This window comes from Lucilia cuprina, chromosome 5 (assembly GCF_022045245.1).
Source record: "Lucilia cuprina isolate Lc7/37 chromosome 5, ASM2204524v1, whole genome shotgun sequence".
Taxonomy (NCBI): domain Eukaryota; kingdom Metazoa; phylum Arthropoda; class Insecta; order Diptera; family Calliphoridae; genus Lucilia; species Lucilia cuprina.
The window spans coordinates 3,717,586-3,738,072 of NC_060953.1; the positions used below are offsets into that span (position 1 = coordinate 3,717,586).

Sequence of the window (20,487 nt, forward strand, 5' to 3'; positions counted from 1 at the left end):
TTTTTTAATTTCTGTAAACATTTAATAATTTTATTTTTTTATTTTTTTTTCAGTTGCTGCTTTGCTTGAAAAATTTCTCATTTATTTTTCATGGTGAGTATATAATAGTTTAAAGTATAAATCTAGCTTTAAGTGTTAGCTTTCTTTATAACTTAAAAGTTTGCTTATAGCTTTTCATTTACCTATGTTATAAACAATTATATAAAATAATCCCAGAATTACTTAATATTAATCATACGCCACCAATATAAAAAAAGAATAAAAGATTTGATGTTTAGTATATCTTTCAAGTTCCTTGAAAAGTGTATATATGTATAAGTTTGTTATTCCGTTTTCTGACCTTATAAAGTATACATTATGAATTATTATTAAAAGTGGAATAGACTTAGCCATGTCCGTCTGTCTTTCCGTGTGTATGTTAAAATTAGTTTTCCGAAGGCCACAAATATCTGCTCGATACGTATCATCAGTAATTATATAAGACGTAAGTTCAGGAAGAACACTATTTAAAATTAGAAATATTGGTTCATAAATAAGGGAGATATGAGCAAAAATTTGAGACAATCTGTGAAAATTTCATGAGAGAACCTATAAAAGAGAACTTGTTGGTACCAAAAGTACGAAACATGAAATTCAGCATTTAGAACCCGTATTAAGTGGGAACATATAAAAGAGAACATTTTGGTACATTTTCGTTTGCCAAAAGGTTATTTTCAAATTTTCTTTAAAAGGGATTTTTTTGGTAACTTTTTTGTTTTTATAAAAGTCTTTTTGAATTCTTTACAATGTTTAAAGAAGAAACATAAAATTAAACATGTAGAGCTCGAAGTGAGTGAGTGAAGAATAAATGATAAATTTTTGGTACTTTTTCGAACTTCAAAAGGTACTTTTTTAAATTACTGTAAAATAAATCAAGTACATGAAATTAAGCATATAAAGCCTGGAGAATGTGAGAACCTATGAAATAGAACTTTTTGTTACTTTTTCGTTCTTCAAAAGATATTTTTAAAGTTTCCATAAAAGGAGATATTTTGGTACTTTCTCGATCTTTAAAAAAGTACTGAATTTATTATAAACATATTGGTTAAAAAGGGCACTTTTTGGTTAGTTCGTTGGTTCGTTAGTTAGTTAATTAGTTAGTTAGTTAGTTAGTTAGTTAGTTAGTGAGTTGTTTAGTTAGTTAGTTAGTTTGTTTGTTTAAAAGAAGGATGAACTTATATACATCAAATCTGAAGAAATGAACCAAGCAACTTTTGGGCCTGACGTGCGCTCCTTAACCAGTGCTTCAGGTATGAATCGAACCCACCACCTCCGGTCTACCAGACTGGAACACTTACCTACCGGAGGCTTATTATGTTCAAAATATTTTTGTAAAGATGACTGACTTTAGAATAACACTAGCCTTCCTTCCTCTAACTTTGGTAGCTTTCAACAGTTTTTTTCAGAAAAAAATCGCCTTCATTTTGTTAATACTTAGCGTTATAAAAGCACTTTTCAGTTCTTATCTACATATATTTTTATCTTAATAGTATTTTAATAATAAAAAATACTTACCGGCATAGTTTGACTGCCGTGTAGATTAGTAATGGCTGATTGAGCCTCTTGCTGCGAACTAAATTTCACAAAAGCACAACCTAAAATGACAGAAAAAAAGTTTACAATATATTAAACAAAAACAGACACATTTAAATTTTAGCATAAAATAAAAACATCAATAAATTAATTTGGCATTTAGTAAAGTGGAAAAAAAAATATTATAATTACACTTAAAACCAGTGAAGCTTAAAAATATTACAATTTTATGTTTTTTTTTACAAATTTCAAGGAATTAAATTTCAATTAGTTTGTCAAGCATTTGATGTGTTTTTAATTTTTTTTTATATTTGTTGTTTTTATTTTAAATAAACAATAATATAAAAAATTTAGAAGTGGGTGGTAATTCAGTTTTCTTTTTTTTTTTAAATAATGCTGCTGCCTGTTTTCATTTTGGTGATATAAATAAAATCTTTTAACAACTAACTGTTGCCAAAAAACTTTTGTATAGTCACTGCTATACAACAAAATTATACAACAGTTTTAAGTACTTTAACACTTGAATAAGTTCTATTTTTCTTCAGTTTTTTGTTTTGAATTCAATTCTACTCATGATACATTGTTTATTTTGAAATGATTGTTTTCGGTATTTATTTTTTTATTTTATTTTTCTGTTGCTGTTTTCAAGTTTTTTTGTTATATAAACAGCTTAAATGAATAAATGTAAATTGTTGAATAAAAAAAAAAGAAAACTGAAAACAAAAATAAAGCAACAGTGTTGTTTCAAAAATACAACTTAAATGAAAAGTTGTTAAGCAATCACTTGAAAATTTAGAGGAAAAAATTATCTAAATGGATATTAAAACCAATTTTATAATAAATTTTTTTCATAGCTAAACTTTCCGCAATTTTTAATAATAATTTTCAAAAAATTTTATTTTTATATTTTTAAAAGTTTTTAATTGTTAAAAACTTTCTTCATTATTAATATATTATAAAATATTTTTCATAAATTAAATCTCTTTGAAAATTTTAAGTAACTTTTAAAATACTCCAATGTTTAACAATACTGTCTACTAATATATTAATTAATATTAATCATACGCCACCTTAGTAAAAAATATTTTTTAATTTTTGTATAAAACGCACTACATAGTTCAATGAAAAACTTTAAGATATTTTTAAACATAATTATTTGGACTATATTTGCGTTAAAACTGTTAAGAAACCTTAAAAAATTTCTACATTTTTTTTCAAAAATGTTTTGAAAATTTGTAATATTGATTTTTTTGTTAACTTTTTCTGGGTTTTCTATTCAAATTTTAAAGAATTAAATATCCCTTCTTCATCATCATTTGCTTAATCATAATTTACTTTCTTAAAAGTTTTTCTATATTTGTTACTTTATTTGTTTTCAAATCAACCATAAATTTCCATTTAGTTTTTTTGTTTTATTAACTTTCTTTTTTTATTTCTACACTCTTTCTTGTTACTACTTGCTATTTGTAGTTGAAAGCCTATAATTTAAATCAAGAGTTATTGTCCTTTGGGGAAAAATATCAAAAACCTATAAACATGTGAAAAAAAGTTTCTTAAAGTTTTAGTTTAAGGCTTATATGAGAGATACATAAGATAAGAAAGTTAAAAGAAAAAACTACAATAAACACGAAAATGTATGACAAAAACGTAAAACTAATAAAAGGGCCAACATTATGGAATATTTAATACAATATTATAAAACTGTTTGTAATTATGAAACAAAAAAGCTTAAACTGAACTAGAACTGAACTAGAACTGAACTAGAACTGAACTAGAACTGAACTAGAACTGAACTAGAACTGAACTAGAACTGAACTAGAACTGAACTAGAACTGAACTAGAACTGAACTAGAACTGAACTAGAACTGAACTAGAACTGAACTAGAACTGAACTAGAACTGAACTAGAACTGAACTAGAACTGAACTAGAACAGAACTAGAACTGAACTACAACTGAACTAGAACTGAACTAGAACTGAACTAGAACTGATCTAGAACTGAACTAGAACTGAACTAGAACTGAACTAGAACAGAACTAGAACAGAACTAGAACTGAACTAGAACTGAACTAGAACTGAACTAGAACTGAACTAGAACTGAACTAGAACTGAACTAGAACTGAACTAGAACTGAACTAGAACTGAACTAGAACTGAACTAGAACTGAACTAGAACTGAACTAGAACTGAACTAGAACTGAACTAGAACTGAACTAGAACTGAACTAGAACTGAACTAGAACTTAACTAGAATTTAACTAGAACTAATCTAAAACTGAACTAGAACTGAACTAGAATTTCAAAATTTCAAAAATGTTTTTATAATTAAAAATCTTTTTACCATATAAACAAAATTACTTTTAAATAATATTGATCATACGCCACCTCTTAGCAACAAGTTTGTTTTAAAATTTTTCCATAAAAATCTTGTAAATTCATAAAAATTTAACAAGATTTGTAACACAAAACAGTAAATTAAACTCTAGTAAATTTAACACAAAAAATATTAAGTAACTTTCAACAAAAACAACAAATATTCATACAATCATGTAGCAACAAGAATATTTTTGCTTTAAAAATTTTCAACCTCTGTTAACTTCTCATTATTGTTGTTGTGTCATATAGACAATAGTTAGCATGTTTTTCGCCTACGTTTGGCAATAGCAATAGCAACAACAACAGCAATATCCTTGTAGTAACAGCAGCAGCAAATTTGCAACGAAAAATTTTAACCTTTTATGCAAATGCCAATTTTATGGAAAAATCCTTGCTTATGACTACAACTGAGACAATTTTTGCATTTTGCAAAAATATAAAGGTAATACCCACACTAACTAACTAAGCCTTAGGCATAAATTGTTGCAAAAAAAAATATTCAACAAAAAAATAAAAGGGAAGTTAGAGACCAACTGAGATCTACATAAACGAATTTTTAAATACAACTCACAACATTAGTAGCAGTAGTAGTAGTAACTGAAGCCTCAATACAAAAATTTAACGCTATGACCATGTAGCCAAAGCTAACTACCATGTTTATAAATCGATGCATCATCATCCTCATCATCATCGTCATCAGTAGCCAGCAAACAAATAACAACAACAGTAGCAACAGTAGCAACAACATCAACAACAATGTTTTCAAATTTTATATGTCCATATAAAACGGGGTAGTACGAGTATTTTAAAATCCAATTAAAAACCCTCCTATGGGGAGTTTAAATCGCCGAAGAGTTAGGCAAAGAAGTACTACAACAGAAAAAAAGAGTAATGCAAAACATTGTAGTTGATTCTCTCTGTCGCCCTTAAAACATGCTTTTGTTTTATGAATATGTTACCTCATTGAAAATCTGCTATAGACGTGGTTTTAACAATAAGTCGTAGTCGAAATATTTTTTTTTTTGTATTTCAAAAACACAAATTTTTAAATAACGTTACGAGCTAGAGTGAGAAAGCAAGAATGAATGAGGGTTTTTAGAAATCTAGTAGATATGAATGTATGCATGTTAGAGGCTTATCATGCAAAATATTGGCGATTTTTAATGCAGCAGAAATCTAGAGTTTGGCGAAAAAAAATCGTAGAAACAGAAAAATTCTAAACAGCAATGAAATCAAAGAACAATACAATGCATAACTGAAATATGCACTTAATGAAAGAGATTATAGGGTGCTTTTAGGCTTTGTGTTGTGTTGCAAAATTTTTTTTCCGCCAAATGAAAACTCTTAAATAATGTTGATTAACTTCGGGATAATAAATGAAAATAACTATGGATATTAAGGCCTGGACTAATCATAGGTAACTAAAAGGTTTTAAACTTATTTCAATTGTATAATTTAAGAACATTTTTGTGAAAAATTTAAAATTCAAAAATATTTAATTTTGAATTCAATTTTAGTTCTCTTCTTTCTGAGTTCTAGTTTAGTTCAGTTCTAGTTCACGTTTAGTTGAATTCTGTATTAAAACTTGGGACTTATTTCTTTTCCTTTCCTAAAAAATTTCAAGTGAAAAACTTTCATCTAAAGCTTTTTTTACATACATATGTTCTTTATAACTGCTTAGTTAAAGTCCTTAAATCAATTTAAGTGGATTTAGCTACATCAAAGCAATTTACCTTTGTTGTTTTTCTATTTATTTCCTCCTTTTTATAACTCTATGTGACTTATATTTTATGTGTTTTTCTTTTTGTGCAGCTCTCAGTAATCTGTTTTGTTTCTGTGTTTTTTTTTCATTTACAATTTGCTTCCTTTTTGCACTTTATTTTATTGGTTAAAGCCTTATAAATACCCCAGTCTAATTTAAAGCCTAAGAATAAAATAAAAAATGGCAAAAATAGTACTATACACAACATTTTATTTATAGGGGAAAAAACTACAAATAAAAAGGATTTCAGGCTGTAAATTTATGTAGAGAAAAAATAGGAAAAAACATTTAATAAAGCCACTAAAATCCTTAAGGTAATTGTTTTTAGTCAAGATAATTGAAGTGGAATTGTATTTAACTTATTATTGGCCAATAGATTTAAGGCAATCTAAAGGATTTGTCCCTCGATTTGTGATGTTTTTTTAACAATAAAAAAAACCTGTGTTTAATAAGGATATTACTTTTTACATAAAAAATTGCAAATATTTATGCTAATTTAATAATATTTTAAGCAAAAAATGTTTAAGATTTTTGTGTAACTGTTGCCAAAAACCATGTAATAAAAGCCATAAAATCTTGGGTTTTATATGCAGCTTTATTTTGAGGTTTTATTACATACTTTATAATTGCTTAAGTAACTGCACACTCAGTTCAGTTTACTGTTTCTGTTTTAAACTGACAAAATATCCTTGGCTTGTCTTACACACATCTAAAGATTAGTGGCTGGCTGCCGGGAGGTTAGTTGTTTCTTTATGCTGTTACTATCATTAAAAATCAAGACATTTTGGCTACATTGTATCCTGTGTGTATACAAAGTGATGTACAAAGTAAAAGCAAAGAAACACCTGCTGCATTTATCTTGTCTTTTGTATTTTCTTATTTTTTTTTTGGTGGTGATGGTGGTTGCTGCTGTTTATTTGTAAACCTGGGCAAAAAGTCTTTAGCATTATAGAGCAGTTAATTTATCCCTAAGCGGTAGTTGTGTGCAGTTTTACTACTACAACAACTACTGTTTTATATTGCTACTGCTATTTTATAGAGTATATGGTCATATTGTTGTTCTAGCACACTTGACTGCCTTTTGGGTGCAATTTTGTAAAATAAAACAAGAGCAACAAATTGTATAGAACATATAAATTTAACAACTGATACCAATTAAGACCGAAGGTAACTTAAGAAATTCTATGAGCAAAAAATAGTTTATGGAAAATCTTGCAATTTTAAAATCTTCGCAAAAAGTTTTTTTTCAATTAGTGTTAAAGCATTTAAAGTTTACGAAGAAAGTAATGTCAGTGAAATCCAAGGTTTAAAGGTGATTTTAGTATTTTTGTGTTCTTTAAATCTAAAAATAAAAAATATATAAATTAATTAGTTATTTAACTGCAATGACGTATGATTGATATTAATTATGAAATATTTTAGTTCAAATTTAGCTGTAGTTTTATAGCTTTACTGAATTTAAAAATTAGCTTAGCATTATTTGGCATTTTGTTTTAGTACTTTAGTTGTAAAAAGGAGAAAACTGTGAATAGTTTTGTTGGACAACAAATGTTGCATATGATAAATGTTAAATTGTAGTTCTATTATCTATAGCCTAGTATATATTATAGTCTATAGTCTATAGTCAGTATATGGTATCTAGTCTAGTTTATAGTCAATTCTATAGTCCAGTCTATCGTCTAGTCTATATTCTAGTCTATAGTCTAGTCTATAGTCTAGTATATAGTCTAGCATATAGTTTAGTCTATAGTCTAGTCTATAGTCTAGTCTATAGTCTAGTCTATATTCTAGTCTATAGTCTAGTCTATAGTCTAGTCTATAGTCTAGTCTATAGTCTAGTCTATAGTCTAGTCTATAGTCTAGTCTATAGTCTAGTCTATAGTCTAACCTATAGTCTAGTCTATAGTCTAGTCTATAGTCTAGTCTGTAGTCTAGTCTATAGTCTATTCTATAGTCTAGTCTATAGTCTATTCTATAGTCTAGTCTATAGTCTAGTCTATAGTCTAGTCTATAGTCTAGTCTATAGTCTAGTCTATAGTCTAGTCTATAGTCTAGTCTATAGTCTAGTCTATAGTCTAGTCTATAGTCTAGTCTATAGTCTAGTCTATAGTCTAGTCTATAGTCTAGCCTATAGTCTAGTCTATAGTCTAGTCTATAGTCTAGTCTATAGTCTAGTCTATAGTCTAGTCTATAGTCTAGTCTATAGTCTAGTCTATAGTCTAGTCTATAGTCTATAGTCTAGTCTATAGTCTAGTCTATAGTCTAGTCTATAGTCTAGTCTATAGTCTAGTCTATAGTCTAGTCTATAGTCTAGTCTATAGTCTAGTCTATAGTCTAGTCTATAGTCTAGTCTATAGTCTAGTCTATAGTCTAGTCTATAGTCTAGTCTATAGTCTAGTCTATAGTCTAGTCTATAGTCTAGTCTATAGTCTAGTCTATGGTCTAGTCTATAGTCTAGTCTATAGTCTAGTCTATAGTCTAGTCTATAGTCTAGTCTATAGTCTAGTCTATAGTCTAGTCTATAGTCTAGTCTATAGTCTATTCTATAGTCTATTCTATAGTCTATTCTATAGTCTAGTCTATAGTCTAGTTTATAGTCTAGTCTATAGTCTAGTCTATATTCTAGTTTATAGTCTAGTCTATAGTCTAGTCAAGTCTATAGTCTAGTTTAGAGTCTAGTCCATAGTCTATTCTATAGTCTATTCTATAGTACAGTCTATAGTCTAGTTTATATTCTAGAGTCTAGTCTATTCTATAGTTTAGTCTATAGTCTAGTCTATAGTCTGGTCTATAGTCCAGCCTATTGTCTAGGCTAGAGGTCAGTCTATTGTCTAGTCTATAAACTAGTCTATAGGCTACTTTATTGTCTAGAGAAGTTTACATTAGTACTTTAAAACTGTTCGTTATAATTATGAATGATATTAACACTGAAAAATTATGTTATCTCATTTTAGTTGTGCTTAATTTAGTAACTGAAGGAAGACATCTTATGGAACACTTGAACTGTCATAAGGCTACACCATATCCCTGCATAACAAATTACCAAATGCGGATCAAGGAACGTCTACCAGGACAGCAGCTTATTTTTTACTTTATTTATAAAAATTTAACTTAAAATTTTAAATAAATACAACAAAAACACATGTTATTTCATTATAACCACTATATTTTTATTTCTTTTAATTATAACGCACTAAAGTAGGTATGCTTTAAAATCTATAATCATTTTTATTTTTAGTCCCACTGTATATTAAGTTAAAGTAGTTTCCTAAAGTAAAAAGAGGCGTGTCATAATTTTTTCAACAAAATTTTAAAGTTCAATTCTTTTCATATGTATGAGCCAAATTTTGTTAGAAAATCTTAATTAACTAAAAAGTTATTTGCAGTTAAACTTAGTGCTGAGAAAACCACAATTTTTTGTTTGCAAAAACGTTAAACCGGAAAGCACCAGGTTAACAGAACCTGGTAGCAAGTAAATTTCCCAATCTCTGTTTTTGTTTTTTACTAATAACTTTGAGGCTATTGCATATTTTAATGAAATTCTTTTTGAAGATTTTAGAATGGAATATAAGCTATTGTCTAGCTGTAACTTTAACACCCACCGCCACGCCCCTTTTCGTCAAAATAGCATAGAAAACCAAAAACCCTAATAACATGTCAAGTTAAGTTAGAAAAGTTGATGAGCAAAGCATCAAGTTTTCTATAGAAAAGTTGATGAGCAAAGCATCAAGTTTTCTATAGAAAAGTTGATGAGCAAAGCATCAAGTTTTCTATAGGAAAGTTGATGAGCAAAGCATCAAGTTTTCTATAGAAAAGTTGATGAGCATCAAGTTTTCTATAGAAAAGTTGATGAACAAAGCATCAAGTATTTCTATAGAAAAGTTGATGAGCAAAGCATCAAGTATTTCTATAGAAAAGTTGATGAGCAAAGCATCAAGTTTTCTTAAGAAAAGTTGATGAGCAAGGCATCAAGTTTTCCATAGAAAAGCAGAAGAGCAAAGCATCGAGTTTAATGTTTTATTTATGTGAATTTGTACCATTTTATTTAAAAAAAGAAATCCTTTAATTTTCCTTTAGTTTATTAAAAACATTTTAATGTTTGTTAATAATTATTTTAATATGTCATCAAGTTTTTGTTGTTGTTTTGCCACAAACTTAACCACCATAACTTAATGTAGATTTTCATAAACACACAAAAATATGTTTTTATTTTCTCCAAAAATAACGCAAAAAAAACATTGTGGTGAAATGTGTTTTCAAGCGAAAGTGTGAACAAAAAGCCTTTTTGTCACAAAAGCAAAAAATAGAAAAACAAGAACAAAATCAACGCTATATAGAACATTCTGTACCTTGCTACACCTACAAATATTAAAACAGGCCTGGTTTAACAGCAGGCTTAGTAAACAGGCTAAAAAGTTAAAAAAATTATCCCAACCTTTATCCTTAGAATCATTATATTGTGGTGTTATTTTTTATATTTGTTGTTGCGGGTATATGTATGTGTGTAAACACCACCACAACCACAAAGTCAAATGCATAAAAACCACACGCAACATACACTTTTCTCTCACACAATTTCTAACAAATATGCTCACACATCATATTTACTTAACATCAACACTACTACTGTACAACACTTTATACTTTCTCACCCATCTTACCACCTGCATGCTGCAATAGCAAGAACAACAACAAAAAAATTATATAAACATTAACATTTACTAACATGGTGTTATTGCCTTTTAAAAGGAGTTTTACAGTTTTTTTCTATTTGTGTCATGCTGAGTATGTTTATATTCTTGCTTGCATTTGGTTGCTGGGGGTTTTGCAAGGTTCCTTCTATTTGATATGTGCATTCTCGCGTTTTCTTTCGCTCAAGCGTAAGTGTAGAAAAATATAAGAAAAATAAATGGTTCCTTGAAGCTGTAAACAAAGAAATCTAAACAAAACAACATGTTTTTTGTTGTGTATGCAGTAGATGTAATGTTACCGGGTTGTTAGTGAAGAATACCGTAAAGAAATTATACAGAATGAGTGGGAACTTGTTTCCTTAAATTTAAAAAAATCGAGTAAATTTAAGGCAATTCATGTAAATATTTGGGTTTTTAGAAATTAAAAGAATTTAACTAAAATGTAAAACAATTAAACATATGTAGAGAAACATGTAGGCGTGGCATTGGGCATAAATATTATTAAAATTTAAAAATTAGAATTTAAAAATCAAATTGATATCTTTTATAGTAAATAAGTTATTAACAAATACATAAAACTGTCATTCAAACAATTTCGCCTACTTTTGGCTCTTAAGTGCTGAAGTTTAACATGCTACAGCTTCGTTATATTTTAAAAATTATAAGTTGAAATTTTCCAAAAATATAAAACAGAAATTATAATTTACTTTCGTAAAAAAAATATTTGCTACTTCCACTTTATCACTCTAATCCTGTAAAATAAATGGAGCTCTCTTAAAAGAAAGCATGGGACTCAAAGCTTAAAGTGTAACCACAGTTTGAAAAGTTTAATTTCAGTTTTATATTTATGAAAAATTTCAACTCAAACGCTTTAAAATTACCAAAAATGGGCGGAAATAGATCAAATGACTAGTACGGTTTTTTGTTAATAGCTCAAAAAATATAAGAGATATCAATACAAATTTTTCACTGGAGGACAGAGTGGAAATTTAGCTTCATTGTGGTTATACCTTAAGCGTCGTGTACCACGCCCACTTTTAAGAAAGCTTTATTAAGTTAGCTGGCCTATATTTAGGTAATAAAATGGGCGTGGCAGAATTTTTTTTTACGAATGAAAAATACAATTCCTGTTTTATATCTGTGGAAAATTACAACTTAAAATGTCCAAAAATAACGAAACTGTATCATGTTAAACTTTAGCACTTAAGTGCCAAAAGTGGGCAAAATTGTTCAATACACTTCTTTTTGTTTTCGTCAATAACTCGTTTGCTATAAGAGATACCAGCATAATTTTTGAACTATAGGAAAGAGCAGAAACTCAGCTTTACAATGGTTATGTTTTTAGTCAAACTGCCACGCCCATTCTTAACAATACTTCGTTAACTTTAAGGGTTTATATTCGTGTGAAAAAAGGGGCGTGTCACTTTTTTTTGATACTACAGAAAAATTCATTTCTGTCCACAACCCTGTACGAAATTTCACTGAAAAAGCTTTAACGGCTTAAAAGTTACAAAGCGTTAAAGTTAAGGTTGAGAAACCCAGAATTTTTTGATTGCAAAAAAATTGAACCTAAAAATTTTGGTCAAACACCAGGCCAACAGAACCTGGTAGCAAGTAAATTTCCTAATCTCTTTTTTAGTTTTTTATTAATAACTTTCAAACTATTATATATTTTGAAGAAATTCTTTTTGTGGATGATAGAATGGAATATGGGCTACCGGACAGATGAAATTTTAACGCCCACTGCCACACCCCTTTTAGTTGAAATTGGTTTAAATAACGAAAACTCGAATAAATTGAAAATTAAAGTCACTAACAAAAAAATGTTTTCACTTGTGAAAAGTTCAATTCCAGTTTTATGGTTATGGAAAATTTCAATTCGAATGCTTTAGAATTAGAAGAGCTGTTGCTTAATGAACTTTGGTTCGTAAATGCCAAAAATGGGCGGAAATTTATCAAAATATTAGCATGGTGTTTTGTTAATAGCTCAATGACTATAAGAGTTATCAATACGATTTTTTTACTGGAGGAAAGAGTGGAAATTCAGCTACACTGTGGTTATACTTTAAGCGTTGAGTGCCACGCCCACTTTTAATAAAGCATCATTTAGTTTACAGGCTTATATTTAAGTGATCAAATGGGCGTGTCAAACAATTTTTTTACGAATGGAAAATACAATTCCTAGTTTATATTTGTGGAAAATTTCAGCTTAAAATGTCCAAAAATAACGAAACTGTATCATGTTAAACTTTAGCACTTAAGTGCCAAAAGTGGGCAAAATTGTTCAATTCACTGCTATTTGTTTTCGTCTATAACTCGTTTGTTATACGAGATACCAGCATAATTTTTGAACTACAGGAAAGAGCAGAAACTCAGTTTTAAAATGAATATGCTTTTAGTTAAAATTGCCACGCCCATTCATAACAATGCTTCATTAACTTCAAGGGTTTATATCCGTGTGAAAAAGGGGGCGTGGCAAATTTTTTTGCTAAAACTGAAAAATTCATTTCTGTCCAAAACACTGTACGAAATTTCATTGGAAAAGCTTTAACGGCTTGAAAGTTATAAAGCGTTAAAGTTAAGGTTGAGAAACCCACAATTTTTTGATTGCAAAAAAATTGTACCAAAAAATTTTGGTCAAACACCAGGTCAACAGAACCTGGTAGCAAGTAGATTTCCTAATCTCTTTTTTGGTTTTTTACTAATAACTTTCAAACTATTACATATTTTGAAGAAATTCTTTTTGTGGATGATAGAATGGAATATGGGCTACAGGACAGATGTAATTTTAACGCCCACTGCCACGCCCCTTTTCGTTGAAATTGGTTTAAATAACGAAAACTCGAATAACCTGAAAACTAAAGTCATTAACAAAAGAATGTTTTCACTTGTGAAAAGTTCAATTCCAGTTTTATGGTTATGGAAAATTTCAGTTCCAACGCTTCAAAATTAGCAGAGCTGTTGCTTGCTGAACTTTGGTTCGTAAATGCCGCAAATGGGCGGAAATTTTTCAAAATATTGGCATGGTGTTTTGTTAATAGCTCAATGACTATAAGAGTTATCAATACGATATTTTTACTGGAGGAAAGAGTGGAAATTCAGCTACACTGTGGTTATACTTTAAGCGTCGAGTGCCACGCCCACTTTTAATAAAGCATCATTTAGTTTACAGGCTTATATTTAAGTGATCAAATGGGCGTGGCAAACAATTTTTTTACGAATGGAAAATACAATTCCTAGTTTATATTTGTGGAAAATTTCAGCTTAAAATGTCCAAAAATAACGAAACTGTATCATGTTAAACTTTAGCACTTAAGTGCCAAAAGTGGGCAAAATTGTTCAATTCACTGCTATTTGTTTTCGTCTATAACTCATTTGTTATACGAGATACCAGCATAATTTTTGAACTACAGGAAAGAGCAGAAACTCAGTTTTAAAATGAATATGCTTTTAGTTAAAATTGCCACGCCCATTCATAACAATGCTTCATTAACTTCAAGGGTTTATATCCGTGTGAAAAAGGGGGCGTGGCAAATTTTTTTGCTAAAACTGAAAAATTCATTTCTGTCCAAAACACTGTACGAAATTTCATTGGAAAAGCTTTAACGGCTTGAAAGTTATAAAGCGTTAAAGTTAAGGTTGAGAAACCCAAAATTTTTTGATTGCAAAAAAATTGTACCAAAAAATTTTGGTCAAACACCAGGTCAACAGAACCTGGTAGCAAGTAGATTTCCTAATCTCTTTTTTGGTTTTTTACTAATAACTTTCAAACTATTACATATTTTGAGGAAATTCTTTTTGTGGATGATAGAATGGAATATGGGCTACAGGACAGATGTAATTTTAACGCCCACTGCCACGCCCCTTTTCGTTAAAATATCTTTAAATAACGAAAACTCGTATAACTTGGAAACTAAAATCACTAACAAAGAAATGTTTTCACTTAGGAATAGTTCAATTCCAGTTTTATATTTATCGAAATTTTCAACTTAAATGCTTTAAAATTAGCAGAACTGTTGCTTGCTGAACTTTGGTTTGTAAATGCCAAAAATGGGCGGAAATTGCTCAAAATAGTATTACGGTTTTTTGTTAATAGCTCATTTAATATAAGAGATACCAGTACGATTTTTTGACTGGAGGAAAGTGTGGAAATTCAGCTACCCTATGGTTATACTTTAAGCTTCGAGTGCCACGCCCACTTTTAGCAAGGCATCATTAAGTTTACGGGCTTATATTTAAGTTCTTAAATGGACGTGGTATATATATTCTTAACGAATGGAAATTCTGATTACTGTTTTATATTTGTGGAAAATTTTAGCTTAAAATCTTTGAAAATAACGAAACTAATGCATATTCAACTGGTTTTACAATTAAAAAAATTTTGGGATTATCAGCCTCAATTTTAACGCATTGTAACTTCAAAGCCGTTAAAGCTTTTCCAGTGAGTTTTTGTACATGTTTGTAGAGAGAAATATATTTTTCAGTTTAACCAAAAAAAATTTGCCACGCCTCCTTTTTCACACGGATATAAACCCTTGAAGTTAATGAAGCATTGTTAAGAATGGGCGTGGCAATTTTAACTAAAAGCATATTCATTTTAAAACTGAGTTTCTGCTCTTTCCTGTAGTTCAAAAATTATGCTGGTATCTCGTATAACAAACGAGTTATAGACGAAAACAAATAGCAGTGAATTGAACAATTTTGCCCACTTTTGGCACTTAAGTGCTACAGTTTAACATGAAACAGTTTCGTTATATTTGGACATTTTAAGCTGAAATTTTCCACAAATATAAACTAGGAATTGTATTTTCCATTCGTTAAAAAATTGTTCGCCACGCCCATTTGATCACTTAAATATAAGCCTGTAAACTAAATGATGCTTTATTAAAAGTGGGCGTGGCACTCGACGTATAAAGTATAACCACAGTGTAGCTGAATTTCCACTCTTTCCCCAGTAAAAGAATCGTATTGATAACTCTTCTAGTCATTGAGCTATTAACAAAACACCATGCTAATATTTTGATAAATTTCCGCCCATTTTTGGCATTTGCGAACCAAAGTTCAGCAAGCAACAGCTCTGCTAATTTTGAAGCATTGGAACTGAAATTTTCCATGACCGTAAAACTGGAATTGAACTTTTCACAAGTGAAAACATTTTTTTGTTAGTGACTTTAGTTTTCATGTTATTCGAGTTTTCATTATTAAAAGCTATTTTTACGAAAAGGGGCGTGGCAGTGGGCGTTAAAATTACATCTGTCCGGTAGCCCATATTCCATTCTATCATCCGCAAAAATAATATCTTCAATATATATAATAGTTTAAAAGTTATTAGTAAAAAACCAAAAAAGAGATTAGGAAATTTACTTGCTACCAGGTTCTGTTGACCTGGTGTTTGACCAAAATTTTTTGGTACAATTTTTTTGCAATCAAAAAATTGTTGGTTTCTCAACCTTAACTTTAACGCTTTATAACTTTCAAGCCGTTAAAGCTTTTCCAGTGAAATTTTGTACAGGGTTGTAGACAGAAATGATTTTTTCAGTTTTAGCAAAAAAAATTGCCACGCCCCCTTTTTCACACGAATATAATCCCTTAAAGTTAATGAAGTATTGTTAAGAATGGGCGTGGCAGTTTTAACTAAAAACATGACCATTGTAAAGCTGAGTTTCTGCTCTTTCCTATAGTTCAAAAATTATGCTGGTATCTCCTATAGCAAACGAGTTATTGACGAAAACTTAATGCAGTCAAATGATTAATTACGCCCACTTTCGGCACTTACATGCTGAAATTTAACATGATACAGTTTCTTTATTTTTGGACATTTTAAGCTGAAATTTTGCACAAACATAGAATAAGAATTGAATTTTACACGAGACAAAAAATTATTTTGTTTGTCACTTAACTTGACATGTTATTAGGGTTTTTGGTTTTCTATGCTATTTTGACGAAAAGGGGCGTGGCGGTGGGTGTTAAAGTTACAGCTAGACAATAGCTTATATTCCATTCTAAAATCTTCAAAAAGAATTTCATTAAAATATGCAATAGCCTCAAAGTTATTAGTAAAAAACAAAAACAGAGATTGGGAAATTTACTTGCTACCAGGTTCTGTTAACCTGGTGCTTTCCGGTTTAACGTTTTTGCAAACAAAAAATTGTGGTTTTCTCAGCACTAAGTTTAACTGCAAATAACTTTTTAGTTAATTAAGATTTTCTAACAAAATTTGGCTCATACATATGAAAAGAATTGAACTTTAAAATTTTGTTGAAAAAATTATGACACGCCTCTTTTTACTTTAGGAAACTACTTTAACTTAATATACAGTGGGACTAAAAATAAAAATGATTATAGATTTTAAAGCATACCTACTTTAGTGCGTTATAATTAAAAGAAATAAAAATATAGTGGTTATAATGAAATAACATGTGTTTTTGTTGTATTTATTTAAAATTTTAAGTTAAATTTTTATAAATAAAGTAAAAAATAAGCTGCTGTCCTGGTAGACGTTCCTTGATCCGCATTTGGTAATTTGTTATGCAGGGATATGGTGTAGCCTTATGACAGTTCAAGTGTTCCATAAGATGTCTTCCTTCAGTTACTAAATTAAGCACAACTAAAATGAGATAACATAATTTTTCAGTGTTAATATCATTCATAATTATAACGAACAGTTTTAAAGTACTAATGTAAACTTCTCTAGACAATAAAGTAGCCTATAGACTAGTTTATAGACTAGACAATAGACTGACCTCTAGCCTAGACAATAGGCTGGACTATAGACCAGACTATAGACTAGACTATAGACTAAACTATAGAATAGACTAGACTCTAGAATATAAACTAGACTATAGACTGTACTATAGAATAGACTATAGAATAGACTATGGACTAGACTCTAAACTAGACTATAGACTTGACTAGACTATAGACTAGACTATAAACTAGAATATAGACTAGACTATAGACTAGACTATAAACTAGACTATAGACTAGACTATAGAATAGACTATAGAATAGACTATAGAATAGACTATAGACTAGACTATAGACTAGACTATAGACTAGACTATAGACTAGACTATAGATATCTCTTATATTTTTTGAGCTATTAACAAAAAACCGTACTAGTCATTTGATCTATTTCCGCCCATTTTTGGTAATTTTAAAGCGTTTGAGTTGAAATTTTTCATAAATATAAAACTGAAATTAAACTTTTCAAACTGTGGTTACACTTTAAGCTTTGAGTCCCATGCTTTCTTTTAAGAGAGCTCCATTTATTTTACAGGATTAGAGTGATAAAGTGGAAGTAGCAAATATTTTTTTTACGAAAGTAAATTATAATTTCTGTTTTATATTTTTGGAAAATTTCAACTTATAATTTTTAAAATATAACGAAGCTGTAGCATGTTAAACTTCAGCACTTAAGAGCCAAAAGTAGGCGAAATTGTTTGAATGACAGTTTTATGTATTTGTTAATAACTTATTTACTATAAAAGATATCAATTTGATTTTTAAATTCTAATTTTTAAATTTTAATAATATTTATGCCCAATGCCACGCCTACATGTTTCTCTACATATGTTTAATTGTTTTACATTTTAGTTAAATTCTTTTAATTTCTAAAAACCCAAATATTTACATGAATTGCCTTAAATTTACTCGATTTTTTTAAATTTAAGGAAACAAGTTCCCACTCATTCTGTATAATTTCTTTACGGTATTCTTCACTAACAACCCGGTAACATTACATCTACTGCATACACAACAAAAAACATGTTGTTTTGTTTAGATTTCTTTGTTTACAGCTTCAAGGAACCATTTATTTTTCTTATATTTTTCTACACTTACGCTTGAGCGAAAGAAAACGCGAGAATGCACATATCAAATAGAAGGAACCTTGCAAAACCCCCAGCAACCAAATGCAAGCAAGAATATAAACATACTCAGCATGACACAAATAGAAAAAAACTGTAAAACTCCTTTTAAAAGGCAATAACACCATGTTAGTAAATGTTAATGTTTATATAATTTTTTTGTTGTTGTTCTTGCTATTGCAGCATGCAGGTGGTAAGATGGGTGAGAAAGTATAAAGTGTTGTACAGTAGTAGTGTTGATGTTAAGTAAATATGATGTGTGAGCATATTTGTTAGAAATTGTGTGAGAGAAAAGTGTATGTTGCGTGTGGTTTTTATGCATTTGACTTTGTGGTTGTGGTGGTGTTTACACACATACATATACCCGCAACAACAAATATAAAAAATAACACCACAATATAATGATTCTAAGGATAAAGGTTGGGATAATTTTTTTAACTTTTTAGCCTGTTTACTAAGCCTGCTGTTAAACCAGGCCTGTTTTAATATTTGTAGGTGTAGCAAGGTACAGAATGTTCTATATAGCGTTGATTTTGTTCTTGTTTTTCTATTTTTTGCTTTTGTGACAAAAAGGCTTTTTGTTCACACTTTCGCTTGAAAACACATTTCACCACAATGTTTTTTTTGCGTTATTTTTGGAGAAAATAAAAACATATTTTTGTGTGTTTATGAAAATCTACATTAAGTTATGGTGGTTAAGTTTGTGGCAAAACAACAACAAAAACTTGATGACATATTAAAATAATTATTAACAAACATTAAAATGTTTTTAATAAACTAAAGGAAAATTAAAGGATTTCTTTTTTTAAATAAAATGGTACAAATTCACATAAATAAAACATTAAACTCGATGCTTTGCTCTTCTGCTTTTCTATGGAAAACTTGATGCCTTGCTCATCAACTTTTCTTAAGAAAACTTGATGCTTTGCTCATCAACTTTTCTATAGAAATACTTGATGCTTTGCTCATCAACTTTTCTATAGAAATACTTGATGCTTTGTTCATCAACTTTTCTATAGAAAACTTGATGCTCATCAACTTTTCTATAGAAAACTTGATGCTTTGCTCATCAACTTTCCTATAGAAAACTTGATGCTTTGCTCATCAACTTTTCTATAGAAAACTTGATGCTTTGCTCATCAACTTTTCTATAGAAAACTTGATGCTTTGCTCATCAACTTTTCTATAGAAAACTTGATGCTTTGCTCATCAACTTTTCTATAGAAAACTTGATGCTTTGCTCATCAACTTTTCTATAGAAAACTTGATGCTTTGCTCATCAACTTTTCTATAGAAAACTTGATGCTTTGCTCATCAACTTTTCTATAGAAAACTTGATGCTTTGCTCATCAACTTTTCTATAGAAAACTTGATGCTTTGCTCATCAACTTTTCTATAGAAAACTTGATGCTTTGCTCATCAACTTTTCTATAGAAAACTTGATGCTTTGCTCATCAACTTTTCTATAGAAAACTTGATGCTTTGCTCATCAACTTTTCTATAGAAAACTTGATGCTTTGCTCATCAACTTTTCTATAGAAAACTTGATGCTTTGCTCATCAACTTTTCTATAGAAAACTTGATGTTTTGCTCATCAACTTTTCTATAGAAAACTTGTTGCTTATCTCATGTTCTTTTGATAAAATACTTAATAATTTGCTCATCATTTTTTTATAGAAATCTTGCTTTTCTATAGAAAACTATATAATTTTCATCTTCTTTTTAAATTCTTAATATTTTTTACACTTTTCCTAAATTTTAAAGTATTTTTATTTATCTGGAACTGGTTACGTATGGTTAATATTTTTAACACTAATTTTACTTAAAAGACAATAACTTTCATAAAATTCGTAGTATTTTTTCATTGACAAATTGCTTTAAATTCTTAAGATTTTATATTTTTATAATTTCTTACTTTAAGATTTGATGATGCTTCAGAAACTTTTAATATATACAGGCAAAACTTATATACAATTTGTTATTTTCCCCCTTTAGTTGAAATATTGGATTTAAAATCCATTTTTGCATTTGAAATCACATGTAATATTATTGGTTAAATCAGCACGTATAAGTTTAATTTACAATCACATAAACTCATGCCACAAGCAGTAGCAACAACAAGAACAACGAAAAAGATTTGTATGTATGGCATGTAATACATACATAACAATCATTTTATGCAAATTTGTTTACGGAACGTATGTATGTATGAACAAATATA

General features: G+C 29.1%; 1 protein-coding gene and 1 long non-coding RNA gene across 12 annotated transcripts in view; one reads left to right on the plus strand and one right to left on the minus strand.

Moving 5' to 3' along the window:
* The window catches only part of LOC111677987 (CUGBP Elav-like family member 4), a 461,863-nt gene that overhangs the window by 74,950 nt on the left and 366,426 nt on the right, over positions 1-20,487 (minus strand). For all 11 annotated transcript variants that reach the window (XM_046951663.1, XM_046951658.1, XM_046951662.1 and 8 more), the window contains one exon: positions 1,555-1,634. In XM_046951663.1, the coding sequence (XP_046807619.1) occupies positions 1,555-1,634 (80 nt within the window). The remainder of the gene's footprint in view (positions 1-1,554; positions 1,635-20,487) is intronic.
* LOC124420054 lies at positions 52-8,866 on the plus strand. The gene is made up of 2 exons (XR_006940994.1): positions 52-93; positions 8,662-8,866. It is a non-coding gene; the product is annotated as an uncharacterized LOC124420054 (long non-coding RNA).